The sequence below is a fragment of the Dictyostelium purpureum genome (assembly GCF_000190715.1).
Source record: "Dictyostelium purpureum unplaced genomic scaffold DICPUscaffold_16, whole genome shotgun sequence".
NCBI classification, from domain to species: Eukaryota; Evosea; class Eumycetozoa; order Dictyosteliales; family Dictyosteliaceae; genus Dictyostelium; species Dictyostelium purpureum.
Window position 1 is genome coordinate 836 of NW_003519353.1, and position 21,139 is coordinate 21,974.

At 24.6% G+C, this 21,139-nt stretch overlaps 10 protein-coding genes across 10 annotated transcripts; 7 read left to right on the forward strand and 3 right to left on the reverse strand.

Moving 5' to 3' along the window:
* Nucleotides 1-324: 324 nt before the first annotated feature.
* Nucleotides 325-978, forward strand: DICPUDRAFT_147673 (uncharacterized protein; the record flags this gene model as incomplete). Its single annotated transcript, XM_003283885.1, has 2 exons — nt 325-446; nt 585-978. 2 exons carry the CDS (start codon nt 325-327, stop codon nt 976-978), a joined length of 516 nt encoding a protein of 171 aa, XP_003283933.1.
* Nucleotides 979-1,617: 639 nt separating this feature from the next.
* Nucleotides 1,618-2,314, forward strand: DICPUDRAFT_91212 (uncharacterized protein). The gene is made up of 2 exons (XM_003283886.1): nt 1,618-1,860; nt 1,930-2,314. The coding sequence occupies exons 1-2, from the start codon at nt 1,812-1,814 to the stop codon at nt 2,166-2,168; spliced, it is 288 nt and encodes a 95-aa protein (XP_003283934.1). The 5' UTR covers nt 1,618-1,811; the 3' UTR covers nt 2,169-2,314.
* Nucleotides 2,315-3,406: 1,092 nt separating this feature from the next.
* Nucleotides 3,407-6,197, forward strand: DICPUDRAFT_96532 (uncharacterized protein; the record flags this gene model as incomplete). The annotated part of the gene is made up of 4 exons (XM_003283887.1): nt 3,407-3,478; nt 3,565-3,628; nt 3,701-3,856; nt 3,944-6,197. The coding sequence occupies 4 exons, from the start codon at nt 3,407-3,409 to the stop codon at nt 6,118-6,120; spliced, it is 2,469 nt and encodes an 822-aa protein (XP_003283935.1). The 3' UTR covers nt 6,121-6,197.
* A 417-nt stretch (nt 6,198-6,614) lies between these two features.
* On the forward strand, nt 6,615-7,157 carry DICPUDRAFT_147676 (uncharacterized protein; the record flags this gene model as incomplete). Its single annotated transcript, XM_003283888.1, has 2 exons — nt 6,615-6,723; nt 6,802-7,157. 2 exons carry the CDS (start codon nt 6,615-6,617, stop codon nt 7,155-7,157), a joined length of 465 nt encoding a protein of 154 aa, XP_003283936.1.
* An 842-nt stretch (nt 7,158-7,999) lies between these two features.
* On the forward strand, nt 8,000-9,962 carry DICPUDRAFT_74916 (uncharacterized protein; the record flags this gene model as incomplete). The annotated part of the gene is made up of 2 exons (XM_003283889.1): nt 8,000-8,718; nt 8,795-9,962. 2 exons carry the CDS (start codon nt 8,000-8,002, stop codon nt 9,960-9,962), a joined length of 1,887 nt encoding a protein of 628 aa, XP_003283937.1.
* Nucleotides 9,963-10,218: 256 nt separating this feature from the next.
* On the reverse strand, nt 10,219-11,378 carry DICPUDRAFT_147678 (uncharacterized protein; the record flags this gene model as incomplete). Its single annotated transcript, XM_003283913.1, has 2 exons — nt 10,219-10,637; nt 10,721-11,378. 2 exons carry the CDS (start codon nt 11,376-11,378, stop codon nt 10,219-10,221), a joined length of 1,077 nt encoding a protein of 358 aa, XP_003283961.1.
* A 1,702-nt stretch (nt 11,379-13,080) lies between these two features.
* On the forward strand, nt 13,081-15,730 carry DICPUDRAFT_86052 (uncharacterized protein; the record flags this gene model as incomplete). Its single annotated transcript, XM_003283890.1, has 3 exons — nt 13,081-13,681; nt 13,838-14,266; nt 14,346-15,730. 3 exons carry the CDS (start codon nt 13,081-13,083, stop codon nt 15,728-15,730), a joined length of 2,415 nt encoding a protein of 804 aa, XP_003283938.1.
* Nucleotides 15,731-16,049: 319 nt separating this feature from the next.
* DICPUDRAFT_26757 (uncharacterized protein) lies at nt 16,050-17,715 on the forward strand (the record flags this gene model as incomplete). Its single annotated transcript, XM_003283891.1, has 4 exons — nt 16,050-16,244; nt 16,315-16,656; nt 16,721-17,227; nt 17,308-17,715. 4 exons carry the CDS (start codon nt 16,050-16,052, stop codon nt 17,713-17,715), a joined length of 1,452 nt encoding a protein of 483 aa, XP_003283939.1.
* A 125-nt stretch (nt 17,716-17,840) lies between these two features.
* On the reverse strand, nt 17,841-19,301 carry DICPUDRAFT_74920 (uncharacterized protein; the record flags this gene model as incomplete). The annotated part of the gene is made up of 1 exon (XM_003283914.1): nt 17,841-19,301. One exon carries the CDS (start codon nt 19,299-19,301, stop codon nt 17,841-17,843), a length of 1,461 nt encoding a protein of 486 aa, XP_003283962.1.
* A 324-nt stretch (nt 19,302-19,625) lies between these two features.
* Nucleotides 19,626-20,978, reverse strand: DICPUDRAFT_74921 (uncharacterized protein; the record flags this gene model as incomplete). Its single annotated transcript, XM_003283915.1, has 1 exon — nt 19,626-20,978. One exon carries the CDS (start codon nt 20,976-20,978, stop codon nt 19,626-19,628), a length of 1,353 nt encoding a protein of 450 aa, XP_003283963.1.
* Nucleotides 20,979-21,139: the final 161 nt, after the last annotated feature.

Below are 21,139 nucleotides of genomic sequence, written 5' to 3' on the forward strand. Positions count from 1 at the left end.
CTGTTATATTGATTTATTTAAATATAAATGTAAAACTAAACGTAAATGCAATTGTAAATCTAAATAAAAATAAAAACTATTTTTATTTTTTATTTTTTTTTATTTTTTTTTCTTTAATTATAGACATATATATATATAGAAAATTTTCAAATAAAATAAAAAAAAAAAAAAAAAGGGTACCAAAAATGTTTTTTTTTATTTTTTTTTTAAATTTTTTTTAAATTTTTTTTTTGCAAATTTTTTGAAAATTGAAATCGGAATCGTGTAATCTAAAAATAACAACAAACACACACAAATCAATCCAATTTAAAATTTCACCCACTTATGTCGTTATCATCATCATCATCACTTAAAGATGAAAATACATATGAACAACTATTGGAACATATAAAAGAGTTTTTAATAATAAACAAGGTTAAAAGGAGAGTTGTAGATTTAATAACAGAGTTTGTATCACATAATTAATTAATTGATTAAAGTTCGATTCAATACGATTAACAGATTTCTAACATATAATTTTATTCATAATAATAAATAATAATAATAAAAATAACCAATAATAATAATAATTAAAAATTATATAGTGAAAATGATCATATCAAATTATATAGATATTTATTATTTGATTTTTCAGAATCAGTGTCGGCAATGGTAAAGAGATATATTATGTTTATCAATGTGGGTGTTCAAGAGGATGGTATTCAAGAAACAATTAATGAATACAGGTTTGGCAGAGGAGAAGATTATAAAGATGTCGACGATTGTAATATAAGAACATTGGTATTTAAAATTGGTTCAAGTGAATACAATATAACTTCAAAAATAGATGAAACTGAATTTATAGAGTGTTTCATAAATACTCAAGATCTCATCAACTTTACAATTAGATTCATCTCCAAAACAGTTAAATACCACAATCTTTCCAGTTTTTGTGATTCAGTTGATTCAAATTCTAGTTCATTTAAAACAATTAGTTAATAATAATAATAATAATAATAATAATATTAATATTAATAATAATATTAATAATAATAATAATTATTTCCAACTTACAGCTTATCATCAATATGATTATAATATAAATATTAAATAATATTTTTAATAGTAGCTTTCATAATTACTAGAGTCAATTTTATTGGCTGTTAAAATTAACAATGACAACGCTATTAATAGTTATATAATTACATTTAAATTCAATCATATACATAAAAACAATTAGATTTTCAAAAAGTAAAGTTACAATAATGATAAATCATATGTCAGTTAGCACAACCACACTCACACTTTCAACATAACACACAAACACCCACCCAATAATATTTTTTTTTAAACACACAAAAGAAAATAAAGAAAAACATGGGAAAAAAAAAAGCAAATTTTCACTTTCCCACACCAACACACCAATTTCTTTTTAACACATTATAGCACTATCCCACACCAACAACCATTTGATTTATTCAAAATCATAATTAACAACAATTACAAAAAAAAAACTATCTTTGGATATTTAACCCACACAACTTAAATTATAATAATATTTTTTTTTAATTTAAATTTTTTTTTTATTTTTTATTTTTTTTATTTAATAATTAAATTAAATTTTTTCTTAACATATTCATATTTTTTTTTAATAAAAGAAATTTTTTTTTTTTTATTATTAAGTCAATCATTTCAAACAACTCTTTGTATATTTATCTTTTCAAACAAATAAAATAAATTATTTTATTTCTGTACATTTAAACAATCAATAATAAACAAACAAGCAAATAAATAGTCCTCTTATCATCAACCTCCAAAACAATATAAAGAAAATGTTATCACCACAACACCAAAGTTCCGATTTTACTCCATTACCAGCCAGTATGTATATCCCCAAAATGCCCTTTATAACTAGTAACCTTTGCTAACATTTCTATTTTTATTTAACAGTTAAAGTAGGAGGCGAGCATGGTATGAGAGTACCAAAAAGTAAGGGCCATAAATCATCACCACATACTTCCCCAATAATGACCAATTTGGCTACAGCAATGGATACTACATACAAGATTGAAAATACTGATCCAAAAACTAGTCCAGTTTATCCACCAAAAGATAAAGCTAAGGAGTGCTCTCCAACTATCCAAGAAAATCATAAAAATCAACAACGTCCATTAAATCAACCACGTTAAGAAAAAATAGAGAGGGAATTTTTACAAATCTTTAAAAGGATAAATGTGAATAATCCCATCAGTTTTTAAAAAAAAAAATAAAAAAAATAAAAAAAAAAAAAAAAAAAAGAGATTATATAATCTCTATTTTTTTCAATTGTAAATACAAAAAAAAATAGTTGTGTAAAATCTTTTATTTAAAATAAAAAATTAAATTATAATTTAATATAAATTTTTTTTTTTATAAATGCATACTTTCATACTATTTGTTTAATATAAGGTGAGAATGATTGAATGAATTATAAAAATCTAAAAAAAAAAAATTTGGGTGTTTATAAAAAATGATTGAATAGCAGAAATATTTTTTGTTTTTATTCTTTTTTTTTTTAAAAAATAATAATTATAAAATATAAAATATAAATTATAAATTATAAATTATAAATTATAAATTATAAATTATAAAATAATTCTTATTAAATTTAAAAAATATAAATAAAATAGTAAAAAGGAAAAAAAAAAAAAAAAAAAAAAAAAGTAAATATTAATGTTTATTAATTAATATCTAAATCGAGTGGCTATTAATGAGGTTTGTGTAGGAGTTATTTTTTGAATAGCTGCGAAAACCACACCCCACACAAAAAAAAACAATACTAACACACAAAAAATAAATTTAAAAAAAAAAAAGAAATTTTTAAAAAAAAAAAATATCTTATAATTTTTTTTTTAAATTTTAAATATTTATTTTTACAAAAAAATTTGTGGTTATTGTTTTTATTTGTATTACTAGTATAATAATATATATATATACAATAGATATATATATCGCATTGCCATTTTTTCATTGTTTTTTGTTTCATAAAAATAATCTGTAATATATTATAATAAATCACATAAATTATATTATTAATAATATTTATAATAATAACTAATATTAGGTAATTTAGAAATATTATAGCGTATATCATTTATATTTTTCAATCTTTCCTTTTTATTTTCCATTTTTTCATTTTTTCATTTTTTCATTTTTCATTTATATTTTTTATATTTTATATTTTAAATTTTATATTTTATATTTTATATTTTATATTTTATTTATTTGTAAATATTAAATAAATTATTGCTAATAACTATTTATAACAACAATATTATTCTATATAAACTCATCACATAAATAACATTTTATAATTTTTTACTAACTTTTTAATTTTTTTTTAAAATTAGATTATTTTAAGTAATAATAAAGAAACTAGAAAAACAAAATGGATAACACTTTAGAGATGTCAACTGATATTTCAATGTACGATTTAAAACAAGGAATTGAATCAATTGCAGTAAGTTTTTATTTTACTATATAAAAAAAAAAATATCTGAAAATACTGATATTTTTTTTACATTCGAATCAAACATTATTTTATAGGAAGAATTATATAATATTCAATCATTTAATAATGATGTAATTTTAGATAGTTATGATATTGATGGTAGGTTTAAAAATAAAATATATAATAGATAGTATTAAAAACATATTATTAATATTTAATTTTAATTTAAAGATTATGACCATACTCAATTAGAAATTGATATCGATTTTCAAAAATATAAGAGTGGTTTACCAATTTTAAAAATATCATCAAAGGGTAAATCCCAAAAGAAGAAATTAATTTTTGATTTAGAAAAAAATCAAATTATTTGTGGTAAAAAAAAGAAAGGTAAGAAAAGGATTATTTAATATACTATTTTAAAATATAATATAAATGTACATTTATAAATAGGTAATTAACATTTTTTAATTATAGTAAACTTTTCTGAAATTGATGAAATTAGAGTAGGTCACAAAACAAATATTTTTAATCAATTCGTTTCAAGAAGTAAAGATGAGGAATCAAAGAAAACATCATTTTCAATATTATTTAGTGGAAATTTAAGAAAGTCAATGGATTTTATATGTGCATCAATTGAAGAGAGAAGAATTATAGTATCAGCTTTGTATCATATCGTTCAAGATTCAAAGAGTGTAAATAATGAATATAATTTTGTAAAGAAAGAATGGGACTCAATTGGCAAAGATACAATTGATTTTAGTACATTAAAGAAAGTTTTAGCCCGTTTAAATTTCTCAACCAGTGATGTTGTACTTCAAGGATTAATGAAATTTACAGATACCAATTGTGACTATCATTTAGATTTTTCAGAGTTTTCAAATTTATTAAAATTATTAAGAAGTCATCCAGAGTTAAAGCCAGTATTTTTCAAATATGCCCAAGGTAGAACCGATATCATCCCAATTCATGGTATGATTCAATTCTTTAAAGAAGAGCAAAAGGAAGAGTGGACCATAGAAATGTGTAAAAATTTAATTGAAAAGTACCACCACGAACGTTTAGACTATATCTCCTTTGAAAACTTTGAAGAGTATTTAACTGGTGACCAAAATCTAGCAATCTACCCACGTTGCAATGGTGTCTATCAGGATACCACCAGACCATTAACTCATTACTTTATAAACTCATCTCACAACACCTATTTGAGTGGCCATCAATTAAAGGGTCTTTCAACTTCTGAAATGTATACATATCAATTAAGACAAGGTTGCAAATGTGTAGAGCTTGACGTTTGGGATGGAAACGATGGTGATCCAATTATTTTCCATGGTAATACTTTGACTAGTCAAATTAAATTTTCTCATGTACTTCAAACCATCAAATCTAGAGGTTTTGAAACTTCACCATACCCAGTTATTCTTTCATTAGAAGTTCACTGTTCAATTCCACAACAAATTATTATGGCTCAACATATGAAGGATATCTTTGGCGAAATGTTAGCAATGCCATTACCAGAAGGCTCTAAAGAATTCCCATCATTAGAATCTATGAAATTTAAAATTTTATTAAAAGGCCACATCTCTAAAACACCTGGCTCATCAACCTCATCCTCATCATTAGGCTCGTTGGCTGGTGCATTAAATACAAGCAGTACAAACTTTAGTAACGAAGCAAGCTCCTCATCTACTACAACCACAACAACCACAACATCCACATCGGGTTCAAACTATACCACCGATGACGATGATGGTGCTGTAGATTTTAAAAATGACGAAGAGCCAGATATTAAATCATCGTCTTCATCATTTAGTCTTGGTAGCAGTAAAAAGAAACCAACTAAAGAAAAGGTTGCGCCAGAGTTATCTAGTCTTATTTACTTGGTTTCACACTCATTCAAATCTGCCAGTAACACCAAAGAGCTTCCATGCTATCTTATGCATTCATTAAGTGAAGAAAAGGTTAAGGCATTGGTACAAACCGATTCCAAAGAGATGATTATGGCATCACACGAACACTTTTTCAGAGCATATCCAAAAGGAACTCGTTTCGATAGTTCAAACTTTGACCCATCACCAGGCTGGTCCATTGGTAATCAAATGATTGCATTAAATCAGCAAACTTCAAGCGAACCAATGTGGATAAACGATGGTATGTTTACAGATAACGGTGGTTGTGGCTATGTATTGAAACCACCATGTTTATTACCCGAAGGATGTGAAGGATTCGACCCATCATCACCAGAACGTGCACCACTTTCAAAATACTCCCGTTTAATTGTTACAGTTATCAGTGCTCGTCAATTACCAAAATACACCAAAACCACCAAAGGTGAAGTTATCGATCCATATGTCACACTCTCAGTCTATGGTAGCCACTATGATCAAAAAACTGAAAAAACAAGAGTTATCGATAACAATGGTTTTAATCCTCATTGGGGCGAAGAATTTGAATTCCCTCTCTACAACTCTCAACTCGCCATGCTTTTAATTCGTGTAGATGATAAAGATAAGGTTGGTCATAATCGTATTGGTCACTATTGCATTAGAGTCGAAAACATTAGACCAGGTTACAGAATGATAAGATTAAAAAACAATTTTAATAGATCAATTCCATTGGCATCATTATTATGTAAATTTAGATTCGAAGAATAAAAAAAAAAAAAAAAAAAAAAAAAATATTAATAATATTAACAAATTTATAAAAATAAACTAAATAATATAAATAATATAAATAATATATTATAAAACATTATTCTTTTTGCTTATTTAGGCTTAAGCTCCATATAACCTCAGTTTTTTTTTTTTTTGAATTTTTTTTTTGAATTTTTATTTTTTTATTTTTTTTATTTTTTTTGAATTTTTTTTTTTTTTAAATTAAAAAACTAAAATTATTATTTTTTTTTTTTTTTTTTTTTTTAATTTATTATTTTATTAATTATTTTATTTTATTTTATTAAATATTTAATTACTAATTATTAATTACAAAATATTATATACTAAAAAAAAAACTTAAAAGTTTAAATTTTATTTTTTAAAATATTAATACTATAGTGTAAAAATAATTACCAAATTATTTTATTTGTTTATTTATAAAAATATTTTTTGTGTATATCGTTCTTTTAGAAATTATATAATATAAAAAAAAAATGTTAGGTGTTGGAGGTACTGCTACCAAAGCTGTAGCTAGTAGTTTTTTACCAGAATCTAAATTATTAAAGAAAATTGCATATTGGACATCCGTTGCTTCTGGTGGTTGTAAGTATTATTAACCAATTTTATTAAAATATAACCTGATATACTAATAATATTATTATTATTATTTTATTTATGTAGTGTTAATTGTTTTGGGTATTCTTATTATTTTCTTTTCAAGATGGATCCTTGGCCCATTCGATATTGCATGCGGCGCAGTTGTTATTGCTATTGAACTTTTTGCTATCAGACTTAAAGGTTTCCCAATTTTTGTTACTATTTTTGACTATAAAATAAGAGGTCCATTATACGTATTATTTTGTATCCCAGCATTTTTCAGTGTATTTACAATTGCTCCAGCTTTAGGATGTATCGTTGGTGGTGGTATTTACGCTATTTTAGGTTGGGTTAAGAATGAAAAAGCCGAAATGCCAGAAGAAGGTAATTATGAAAAACAAAGAGATGTTGAAGGTGGTCAAGAAAATTCTAGATTATAATAAAATAATGTTAATAATAATAATAATAATATAACTATATAAAACAATAATAGTAAACCAAAAATATATATAAACTATTTAATAAAAAAAAAATAAAAAAAAAATAAAAAAAAACAAATCAAATGGTATCGAAGTTTTTTTTGTATAAATAAAGCAAAAAAAAAAATATAAATAAACTCTAAACTGTATATAAACAATCATATCCTCATTATTAGTTTTTTATTTTACAATTTTTTATTTTCGTTTTTTATCGAAATTGCAACAAAACTAAAATCGGAAATACATAGCGGATTATTCAAAAAAAAAGAAATCAAAAATTTTTTTTTAAAAAAAATAAAATAAAAAAAAAAAAAACACACACTCTCTTTCATTGTAGTAATCTTTTAAATATTATTTGTAACTATTATTTTTCATATTATAATATTATTATAATGAAATGAGTTTGGTTATAACATTGGGGTTTTTTTTTTTCAAAGTAGATATCTTCCTCATACAATTTGGTGTGGAGGCATACAATTATTATAATTTTTTTTTTGAAATTTTTTTTTTATTTTTTTTTTAAAAATAATTTTTTTTTTTTATTTTTTTATTATTTTTAAATAATTTAATAAAAAAAAAAATTTTAAAAAAAAAGTTATAATAATATTTTTTTTTTTTTTTTGTTTATATAAAAAAAAAAAAATCTTGGCCAAGATTTATTCTATTCAATTAGTATAACATTGTTATATAATACCCATTATATAATATATATATAAATAGCAACAATATTATTAAAGACCAACAACCCCCATCTATTATTTTTAATAGTATCATCCCATTGTCCACACATACAGTAATCCAATATGTCAGATAACAATAACAATATCAGCACATCTGAATTTAATGATGAAAGTAGTATAAATAAAGAAGCAAAAGAAAAATATAAATTACAACAGTCCCCATCCCCATCCGATCAAAGATTACCAAATAATATATTATTAAAAGAAACAAACAACAATAATAACAACATTAACAACAATAGTAATAACAATATGGACGGTTCATCAAATAATAGTGGTTTAGCTAGTTCACCATTTTCAAATTTAAATAATACAAATCAAAATAGATTAAGATTATTAAACAGAGCATCATCATTACAAAATTTATCATCAACACAACCACCATTAGTCGATAAAAACGGATTATCAATACATCACCATCACCACTCAAATAAAAATCATGAAGAGTCATCAAAAGTTGAAGAGAAGTTTAATTTAATTAAATACGACGCAAGTAATTCAAATCATCCAACTCCAAGTTCAAAATATGATTTTGTTAAAGTTAAAGTTAGATTGGAAAATCATTACTATGTATTGTCTAGATTTTTAATTAGTAGAGTGTTAAATGTAACCAAAGTAGATGCTGCCGACTCTGTAAAAATTTCATTGGCTTTAAAGAAAACATTGGTAGATCAAGGAAGATTAACTTTAACCCAGGCCGAATTAGAAAATGAATTATTTAAATTATTACAACAATATGGTTATGGTAAAGAATATATTGAAAGATACAAAATGACAACTCAGTAAGTAGTTAATACTATTTTTGAAAGTAATATGATAATAAATATTAATAAATTTTTTTTATTTTTTTTTATAAAGGTTCCATCATCAAAGAGTACCATTAATTATTTTAATTTCAGGTCCAAAGTTTATTGGTAAATCATGGTTAGCAACTCAATTAGCAGAGAGACTAAATTTATCAACTGTATTACAAACTACTTTAGTTCATGATCTTATGTATACAATTATAAAAGAATTTCAACCAAAACCAAATGAAAATAATAGCGATAATATAAATATAAACTCTGTAGATAATAATAACAATAATAATAATAATGTACAAATTAATAGTAATCACCCAGGTAATATGTTTGGTATGCCATCAGATCCACCAATTGCATTCAAAAATTATAAAACAAAAGAAGAATTAATATCGGAATTTAAAAAAGAATGTGTAATGATTAGACATGGTGTTGATACAGATATTGAAAAATGTTTTGAAGAAGGTAAAGCCATCATTATAGAAGGTCCACATATAGATCCAAATTTGTTTGTAGAATTAATATCCGAAAGAAATATGATTTCACCAATACAGTTTGTTTTTGAAAAAACAAAATCAAATGAAGATTTAATTAGATTAGAATTAGAAAAACAAAGAAAGAAACATCAACAGCAAAAAGATTATAATGAAAACGAAAATATAAATAGCAATAATAAATCATCACCATCGAAACACCTCATTCAAACTATTTCCGATGAAATACCAACTGAAATACCTCCAACTGTAAATGAAAATAAACCACTACAACCCCAACAACAACAAGAATCACAACCAGAACCAACATCAGCATTACCAAAAGAAGGTGAACAGCCAGAAATTACAGAAGAACAAAAGAAATTAGCTCAAGCAGCCCTATTAAATAGTTTAAGAAAACCTAAAACCAAGGGTATTATTATACCATTTGTTTTAAGTATTAATCCAGAAGACCATAAGCTTTTCATTGAAAATTGGTTATCAACCTCACCAATTGATCAAATTACAGCAGAAAAAGCATTCGGCCCAAATGCTTCTGTTCAAACTAGATCGATTTTAAATAATTTACAAACCATTCAAGAATATTTGGTTAGTGGTTGTCCACCATTTCAAAAAGTCGAAGTTAATGCACATTGTCCCGTTGAAACACTAGATGTTTTACATAGTGCAGTTTTAAAAAGAATCAATACTGCTTATTCTGGCCATGTTAAAGGTTTTGATTACGAATCATAATAATAAATCATAATACTAAAAAAAATAATAATAATAAACAATAATTATAAACTATTTATATATAAAACAAATATTTAAATAATTTAAAATAGTTTATCCGATTTCATATATTTCATACTAACACTCACATAAGAAAAAAAAAAAAAATAAAAAACTAATATTTAAAAATAAAAATATAAAATTTTAATTTTGTTTAATTAAACAATTTGTTTAGTTTTAAGATTTTTTTTATTTATTTAATTTATATTTATATATTTTAATTAATTTTTTCTTTTCCAATTAATGAACCCATTTTACAATAGTCGCCTTGTTTAATTGTAAATTCGAAATCTTTGGCCTCAAAAATTAAAACTACGGTTGAACCTAGATGGAATTGACCTATTTCTTGACCTCTTTCTTGAGGTATTGGGGATTCGTATGTTAAATCATAAGAATGGGTACCAACGCCATTCCATGAGAAATATTCTAAATTTTTACATCTAAAATCTCTAGTAATACAATTTGTTCTTGTTTCCTCATCAAAGTTTAATGATATAGATCCAACATTATATGCTCCAACAGCTGTTAAAGAATAAAAACCATGTTGCCATTCACCTGTAAGTACAATTCTTTCATTTAATGCAAATAAACTTGGGATTAATTTTAAAAATGGTTTGTTAACTGGGAATAATGTACCTATAAACAAAATAATAATGATTATAAAAATTAGTATACATTCAATATAAATAAATATATTTTTAATTTTAAAAAATACATACCTGGAAAATGTTGACGATTTTGAATTGACCATTCTTCTGAAGAATGAATACGATGGTAATCACCTGGTGATAAATATAAAATACAATGATAAAGTTTTGAATCTTTGTTTTTTAATAAAGTTTGTGGATCACAACCTAAAAAGTGGGAAATTGAATAAGTTACTCCTTTAACTTGTTCAACAAGATCGCTTTTAATTTCGCCACATGCTAAAACACGACCATCTACTGGACTGACTGTACCTTCATTTGAAATGGGTCTAGCTCCTTCTATAATCGGTCTTGAAAAGAAATCTGCTAATGATGGATAACTTTCAAGTGGGGCTGGAATTTCACTTTGATTACATTTAAAAATATTAATCCATGCTTGATAAAGCGGTTTTCTCATGAATACTGGTAAATGTTTTCTATTAATTTTACCCCACATATATGATAATCCAACACCTAAAAAATCCCATCTTACAACTTGTGGAGGTTTCTTGATTGGAACATGTCTTAATACTGATCTTACACCTGCATGTACTGTTTTAATGCTTGATGCTGATGTTTTTAATATTTTTTTTGCAATACCATCTTGCTTTACTGTTGTTGTAGTTGTGGTTGTAGTAATAGTAGAAGCTGTTGTAATATGTGGTGATTGTAATTTTCTGCTTTTTGTCATGTTTTATTAAGAAGCTTTGTTATGTATATGTATTTATAATAAAATATTTATTAAATTGATTAGTTAAATATTTTTTATTTATTTTAATATGAGAATTTATTTATTTATTTATTTAAAAATGAAAAATATTTATTATTATATAATATCTTTTACTATTTTTTGTAGGTTTATGTGTGGGGGATGGTGAAATTTTTTTTTTTTTTTTTTTTTGATAATATATGGTATTGAGGGTGTTAAGTTTGGATAATAACTGTTATTTATATAATTTTAAAAATAAAAAAAAAAAAAAAAAAAAAAAAAAAAAACCAAAACCAGAGTGTGGATTTTTTTTTAAACCAATTTTTTTTATTTTTTTATTTTTTTTTTAAATAATTTTATTTATAAATAATTTTTATTTTTTTTTATAATTTTTAAAAAAAATCATTTTTATTTTTTTTTTAAAAATATCTACCTGTCATCTTATCATAACTAAATGCAACAAAATAAAAATAACAATATGTTTGTGTAATTTTTTTGTTTTTATATAAATAAGGTTGTTTTTCAAGTCACATCTTTTCTAATAAAATCCACTAATAAAAAAAACATTTTAATAAAATGATTGTATTAAAAATTTTTTTTTAAATAACAGTAATTATAACAATAATAAAAATAATAATTATAAAAATAATATTTAATTTACAACTGTTTATACATAAAAATATTGTTTAGAAAACTATAGTATATAATAACAACAATAATAATAATAATAATAATAATAATAATAATAATAATAATAATAATAATAATAATAATAATAATAATAATAATAATAATAATAAACAAAAAAAAATTAAATAAAAAAGTATTTTTTTCAGTTCATTTTTTATATTAACATATATTTCAAAAAAAACATTTTTTTTCATCTTTTTATAATTTTTTTAATAAAGAACATAGAAACCTATTTCACCAATTATATGAAAAGTCAATGGATAAATTTTTTAAGAAAGTTATTCACCTATCACAACATTTTAATGTTTTTTTTTGGTTGGTAATGTCGGGGGACTTAGTGAAATATTAATATTAATAGTAATACGTGCACAGGTCAACAAAAAAAATAATAGCAACAATAACAATAATAATATCAATAATAAAAAATAAAACTAAAATTTTAAACCAATAGCAAAAGCAATAGCATTAGCAACAACAAAATCAATTTTTTTTTATTTTTTTTTTTGATATTTTTTTTTGAACTATTTAAGAAAAATTCTTTATGAATTTTCATTCGTTAATAATTATATCAAAAAAAAAAAAAAAAATACCTTTCTTTTTAATTCAAGATTTTTTTTTTTTATTACAACCCAATTAATATTTTTCAGAACAAAAAAAAATTTATCATAATTTTTTGAAAATAATTATGATTGTGAAAAAATATCTTTTTTGCCCACTTTTTTATTTTTAATTTTTTTTTATAAAAATAATTTTTTTTTATTCACAATAATTTTTTGTACTTTTGTAATAATACAATAAAAAAAGATAAATTCAATCATATAAATATAATTGATCATATAAAAAAAATCTTTTTTTAAATTGTAAAATATAATATAATATATAAACTACTATTTATTGTAAATACAAAATAAATTCATATAACCATAAAATTTAATTATATTAGCCAAATAATCATATAATAATATAATCATATAATATAATCATCAATAATAAAATGGATGGAGAAGAATCATCATGGATGAGCACATGGACAGGTGGCGACAAAGAAGAGGATTTACCAAATCTTAGAGGTAATATAGGTGATTGGTCATCATTTATGATTGCGATGGATGATAATGATGGGCAAGAATTACATAGATCATTATCATCTATTAACATCAAACTTAATCAAACAAGTACCAATAGTAGTGGTAGTAGTACACCAACTCTAAATTCAGCAAATACAAGTTTTAGTAATTTAAACAAATTAAAAGGTTCAGGGTCAGTACCAGGTTCACCAAACGCCCTATCTCCATTAAAAGGATCTTTAGGTTTAAATAAAACACCTTCATCACCAACATTACAATCAAATCCACCAAACTCACCACCATCAAATCCAAACAGACCAATGATTGGTACCAATAAAACCTCACAACCAAATTCGTCAGCTGTTAGAATACAATATACAAAGTCTTCAATTTCTAGTTTAGCTGCATCTATACATTTCGAACAAATAAATACCTCACCTGTTGGATCACCTAATATGTTACCATCAAGCCCATTATCATCATCACCACACAATATACCACCAAAAATTTCATTAGCTGCAGTTTCTGGTAAAGATTCAGTTCCATCATCGCCACCTCTTTCATCATCAAAAGATTCCGAGGCCTCTTTTCTTACTAATCTCTTCTCTAGAAAGAAAAAAGAAAAATCATTTCAATCAAATATTTCATCCTCCACTGGTATACAAGCATCTACTATGGATTCAGTTGGTGATGGCAATACTTCGTCTCATGAAGATGACGATATACTATCCAATGCTAGTGGTTTAGAAATGTCTATTAATTCGCTTAGTAATAAAGTTTATGAAGGTTGGATGGAGGTATGCATATCTAAAAAATGGAAAAGAAAATGGTTTGTTTTACGTGACTCGCATTTAGAATATTACAAGGGATGGTGGGAAGATCAAAATCAAATTACTGATAGCGACGAATGTGGCAGAATTCTATTAAATTACTGGTACTCATTTTCAAAAATTACATTTGTCGATGGAAAACACAATTTTTCAATTATTCAAAGTTCTGATGTCGAAAAAAATAGTGGTAAAAACAACTCTAAATTAAAATTTAGAATAGAAGATGAAACAATTGCTAAAAAATGGATTGAAGAGTGCGAAAAAATCATTAAACGAAGAAAAGGTAAGTTTTAATTTGTAATATTAATATTCTAAATTTTAGATACTAACAATACTTTATCGTTTAATATTATAAATTTTAGAAACTACTGTTACTCTTAGACCGTTAGCAGAACATAAAATTGGTATTTTGGGTAGAGGTAGAAGCAACACAGTAGTTGCTCCAAACAGTCCAATATTTGAACCACCAGTTAATGATGGCCACCAAACTAAAGTTTGTGTACCACATGAAATGGTAGATTGTTTAGAACCAGATGAAAAAATATTATTAGAAAAGGTTAAGGCACTTTTGGATGAATTTAAACCAAAACCTTTACCAGAGGGTGAAACCCCAACAAGCTATCGTAATAAACCTAAATCAAGTGATGGATATTATCGTGTACTTTCTTTGGATGGTGGTGGTTTAAGATCAGTTATGGTTTGCATTTTAATTGAACGTATTGCAAAACGTTATCCAAAGTTTTTAGATCATGTAGATGTTTTCACTGGTACTAGTGCAGGTTCAATTGTCGCAGCTGGTTTGGCATTCGAATATCCTCCAAAAGGCACAAGACGTGTATTGGAATTAACAGCTCTTCCAGTGTTTGGTAAAAAAAGACCAGGTTTTAATATGGGCAATGCTAAATATTTTGCACGTGTTCTTAGAGCCTCCTGTTATGTATTCTTCCAAGACCGTCGTTTCTATGAAGCACAGAGAAAATTAGTTGTTCCAGCATTTCAATTGGATAGCGCATGGCCACCTGAAGCACAATCATTAGCACCAGAGGTCAGAAGATGGCAACCACGTGTTTTCCATAATATTGGTAAATGCGAAGGTTATTTAGAAACTGATATTATAGGTGATGTTTTATTAAGATCAGCATCAGCTCCAACTTATTTCCCATCACACCAAGGTTATATTGATGGTGGTGTATTTGCAAATAACCCATCACTTTCAGCAATATCGTTAGCAATGTCACCAAGTCTTGATAATATCCCAGCCGATAAAATCATTTGTTTATCTATAGGCACAGGTGCATCATCACATTATATGGAGGGTGGTCAAGATTACGATTGGGGTTTATTAAATTGGGCTCCAAAATTAGGTAATCTTTTAATGGGATCTCAAGTTGATTATTTGACTCAAATTTGCGATAATATTTTAGGGGATAGACACCATCGTTTAAATCCAATTTTAGGCGAAAATACTTCAATGGACGATCCAAAATTAGTTACAGAATTAGCAACCTTGGCAAATACTATAGATTTAACCAAAACATTTGAATTCATTGAAAAGTATTTCGTTTTACCAGAAGATAAAATGGATGAACAACCTTTATCACCAAGATCAGCCTCATATTTTAATTCAAGTACTGGCAGTAATTTAGATTCACCCCGTAATGTTTCCCCACGTAATGCTTCCCCACGTAATATATCCCCACGAAATACTCAATATGATGACACATCAATACCTTTAACACCAAGATAAAATTAAAATAAATAAGAATATTATTTCTTTTTTTAAAGTATAAAAAAAAAACAGCTTCTGTCATATATTTTTCTTATAAATAAAATTATTATAAAAATAATTTTGCTCTTTAATAAACAAGAGGAAAAATTATTTTATTCAATAGCCATAAGGGTATTTTAAATTCATTCTCAACTTTCAAAAAAAAGATATTGCAAAAAAAAAAATTTTCTATTTTTTTATTTTTTTATTTTTTTTCATTTTTTTACTTTTTTTTTTTAAATTATTTATAATATATATTAATTAATAATAAAAACAATATTAATAACAATCAAGATAAATGACCAAATTAAAATATAATATTAGAGTGAAATGCATTGATGGTTCTCTAGGTAAAGATGAGTATATAGTTTATGATAAAGCTGGAACATTTTCGATTGGTCGTGGTTCATTTGAAAAATTACAAGAAAAGAAATGCTCTAGAAAACAAGTTTCGATTATTATTAATGATGACAATAGCTATTATATATCATCTGTAAGTTAGGTTAAATTAAATTTTGGGTTTAAATTGAATTTGATATTAATTTTTTATTTTATATTTATAGAATGGAGTAAACCCATCATATTTAAAGAAGCATGATGAAGAATATTTTGTGCAAATGAACAAAGATCAAAACTATGTTTTAAATGATAAAGATTGTTTTTCATTATTATTTGAAATGTTTACTTTTATGGTGGTTTTTGAATCAAATGAAAAAATCAATAGTAATAATAATAGCAATATTGGTAATAGTAGTAATAAGGGTAGCAATAGTAATGATTCCAGTAGTGTTGGTAGTGCAAATGATTCCAGTAGTAATAAAAATAATAAAAGAAAATTAGAGCAAGAACAAACTGATGATAAACCAAAGAAAATGTGTCCATATGGCGCAAATTGTTTTAGAAAAGTAAGAAAAGTAGATAAATAAATAATTATAAGAAATAGTATTACTAATTCTTTAATATAAATAGAATCCAGCACATTTTGAAGAATTTGATCATAATGATATAGATAAAAAACAACAACAAAAGCAACACAAAGATGATGGCGATAATGAATCATTGCAGAAACAACAGCAACAACAAAAACAAAATGAAAACGATGAACAGTCAAAACAAAGCGAAAATAAAAAAATAAATAATACCAATGTAAATGGTAATAGTATTAGTAATAATAATAAACCATCTCAACAATTAAAACAAGAACAAGAACAAGAAAATAATTCAAATATTGGTAAAATTATTGGACCAAAGTATAAAAAAAAGAAATTAACAGATGCACTTAAAGAAAGATCATTAGCATTCCCATTCATATCAACAACCACATTTGAATATGACATAGAGAAAGCTACTGAAATAGCAGCAAAAGCAATATCAGAGTATTTATCATTTCATGAACAAGATGGGGATGATATAAAATTAAAAATGATGGTAGAAAAATCAGTTTATTCAGATCAATTAATCGAAAATTTTAAAAAAGTATGTATTTTTATAATTTTAATATTTTTATATAAATATTTATTTAAAACTAATTTAATTTATTTATATATATATAATAGCTTTTTAATAACAAATGGGATAAAAGATTTGAAATTGTTAAAATTAATAACTCAAATTCATTAGAGCAGTTTAATTGTAATTGTAAATTATTTGCAAGTGAAACCAATTGGAGATTAAAAAAGACTCCACAAAACAAAGTATTATATGATGAAATGTTAGATGGCCAATTTGAAAAGGAAACCAAGAATAGATTCCCCAATCCTGGAAAAATTGGTAAAGTTTACCCAATTCCCATTAGTAATAGTAATTGTATTTTAAAGAAAGAGTATGGTGTTGAAACTGTAGTTTTAGTATTAGGACCAAATATGAGTGAAAAGAAACCTGATCAATTTAAAGATTACAAAGAAGCTTCTCCAATTTTATTAGAGTCTTATCATTCATTATTTTCAGTTTTAGATAATTTTTAAAAAAGTAAAAAAATAAAAAAAATAAAACATAAAATTATTTTTGTTTTATAAATAATAATTAATTATTTATTTTATTACTTTTACATTGTATATTTACTTCGTTTACATATTATTAATATGTGGATTTATTGGTAGTTTGTGAAGCTATTCATTTGAATTTCATTATTATTAATATTATTGGTATTGATGTTATTGACGCTGCTTACATTGTTATTGATACTTTCATTGTTATTGCTAGTGCTACCACTATTGTTATTGTCATATAATAGTTTTTCATAATCATCCTTCTTTCTTTGATTTTTTACTATTCCTAAAATTTTATAACTAATTTGTTTAAAAAATTTGTATGCTGTTTTTATGAGGGCAAAAAATACCAATATCCAAAATACAAGTGCTACAATTTGTTTACCATAAATAACTACTTTTACATCGGTACATGAGCCATCTACAAAGCTATACATTCCTCTTTCTAATTGGAAAAATGCATGGAAAAAACCGCCAACATATACAAATGGTGAAAAAAAGTTGTATGTTGCAGTGATTGGTGAGTCTTTTGATTTTGAAGCTTTAATAATCGAACCTTTGGCATCAAATATGAAAGATAATTGAGTACTTTTGTTTTTGAGTGTTGACATTACTAATTCTTCGGTTAATGTTGGTGCTACACTTGATATTAAATCGGTTGGTTGTAATTGTTTGGCTTCTGGAATATTAAAAACTGTCCATGAATCGGCTCTTTGGATCAAATGTAAATCTATACCAGTAACATAACGTAGATTGTGCTGTTTGCTGTAGATAATACCTTGATAATCGATAACATTTTCATTAACTACTTCGAGAAAATCTATACCCATTTCTATCCATTCTTCTATTGATGGTTGATCCAATTCTGCCCAAAAACTCCATGGTATGTGGTTTAAAATTACAAAGCCACCTTTCGAATGCACCCATTCAATTAAATCTTTAATTTCGTTATTTGTAGGCCATTTGATGCTTGGGACATTTTCTCTTATACCTATTAAACCTAAATGACATCTGCAGTTTGTCCATTCTACGCCTGGTATTACTATTATTTTATCGCTGTATTTCTCTTTGGCAATTCTTTCGCCTTCGAGACCTCCATTTATTCTATTATGCTCAGTCATAAACATTACATTATAACCATTGGCAATATGCCATTGTATTGCTAACTCTGGTGATAGTGAACCATCTGAATAAGTTGTATGTGTATGTGGATTTAAAAATATATTTGGTTTTTCTAACATTGTATCAAAGGTTGTCATGTTTCTTGGGTCGAATGTTAAAGTGTCTATATTATTAATTACAATTGAGTCGTCTAAATATTTTCTTGGTTCGTTATTATAGATTACAATGGTTATCGGCGCTATAATTCCTATTACTATCGCTAAAAATATTAACTGTATACCAATTGATGTTAATACTTCTTTGCCTTGATTGTTTTTAAAATAGAATTTTATTTGTTTATAAAAATAATTTAAATAATAATGATTTTTTATATATTTTATTATAACATTTCTTTTTTTATAGGTTTTAAAATTAAAACCATTATTTAAATATTTATCCATTTTATTATTATTGGGTATATATAATAATAAATAATAGATAAAGAAAAACCTATTTTTTTTAAAAAAAAAAAAATAAAAAAACAAACGAAACAAAAATAATTTAAAAAAAAAAAAAAACAAAATTTAATAATGAATTTAAATTTTTATTTTTTTTATTTTTTTTTATTTTTTTTTTTATTTATATTTTACTTTGTTATAACGAACATTTTTATTTTTTGACACTTTTAAATCTTATTTTTTCGATTCTAATTTTTTTTTTTTCTCCATTTAAAATGATTTCCTATTATAGATTTCTATTTTTATTATTATTATCATTATTTTTTATTATAAACCATCACTATCATTATCATCATAAAATGTACTTTTAGTTTTTTGGAGTGGGTCTTCACTATTTGTACTACTATCACTGTCTTCTCTTTCAACTGAATCATTAAAATTTTTTTCAAAATCTTCTTTTTTTATTTCTTTATTTCCTTTTTTATTGAATTTCTTTAAAATAAATTTGCTTAGTTCTTTTAATAACAAATATAATACTTGACAAATTAAGAACAGTATTAATGCCCAGGTTATTAGCGAAAATAATTGATTTGAATGAATATTTACTATTTGTTCGGTGCAGGAGCCAGCTACAAAACTATATTGACCCTTTTCAATTTCAAAAAAGGAATGAAAGAATCTACCAATATAGATCCATGGACTTAAAAAAATAAACTTTGGATTGGTTGGTGAATTTTTTGGATTTGCTTTAATAATTGAACCCTTGGCATCAAATATGAACGATGTTTGAGTACTTTGGTTTCTGAGTGTCGAAATTATTATTTTTTCGGTTAATGTAGGTACTACACTCGAGATTGGATCAGTTGGTTTTAATTGTTTGGCTTCTGGAATATTAAAAACTGTCCATGACAATTCTTTAGTATACAAATGTAAATCTATACCAGTAACATAACGTAGATTGTGCTTTTTGCAGTAGAGAATATTTTGATAGTCTATTGTTCCTTGATTAACAACCTCTAGGAAATCTATACCCATTTCTAGCCATTCATCCATTGTTGGTTGATCCAATCCTGCCCAAAAACTCCAAGGCACATGATTTAAAATTACAAAGCCACCTTTCGAATGCACCCAATCGATTAACTTTTTTATTTCTTTATTTGTAGGCCATTTGATTTTTTCAACTTTTTCTCTTATACCTATTAAACCTAAATGACATCTGCAGTTTGTCCATTCTACGCCTGGTATTACTATTATTTTATCGCTGTATTTCTCTTTAGCGATTCTTTCGGCTTCTATCCCCCCTCTTTCGTCATTATGATCAGTCATAAACATTACATTATAACCATTGGCAATATGCCATTGTATAGTTGTCTCGGGTGATAGTGAACCATCTGAATAAGTTGATTGAGTATGTGGGTTTAAAAATATATTTGGTGTACTTGTCATATTATCAAAAATTGTCATGTTTCTAGGATCATACTGCATATCCAAATGATCTATTACTATGTCTAAATATTCGCTAGGTTCATTGTTTGTTAAATAAATTGATATTGGTGCTATAATCCCTATTATTAAAGATAAAAACAATAGCTGAATACCAATAGTTGTTATTATTTTTTTTCCTTTTATTTTAAAATAATTTTTGATTTTATCTTTTAAATATATTAAATAATATTTCATTTTTCTGTAAACCTATTATTGTTACATATATTATTATTATTATTAATGTGGTTGTTATTTACATATATTAGTATTATTGTTTAGTATTTAACTAAACTCTATTTTTTTGCAATGAACATTATTCGCAAAAGAAATTATTTTTTTTTTTCATTTTTTTATTT

Bases quoted from the DNA above. Each gene is read 5' to 3' on its own strand.
- DICPUDRAFT_91212 (XM_003283886.1), top strand. From the start codon at position 1,812: ATGTTATCACCACAACACCAAAGTTCCGATTTTACTCCATTACCAGCC. The intron at 1,861-1,929 runs GTATGTATATCC...TTTATTTAACAG, and splicing joins TTTTACTCCATTACCAGCCA to TTAAAGTAGGAGGCGAGCAT.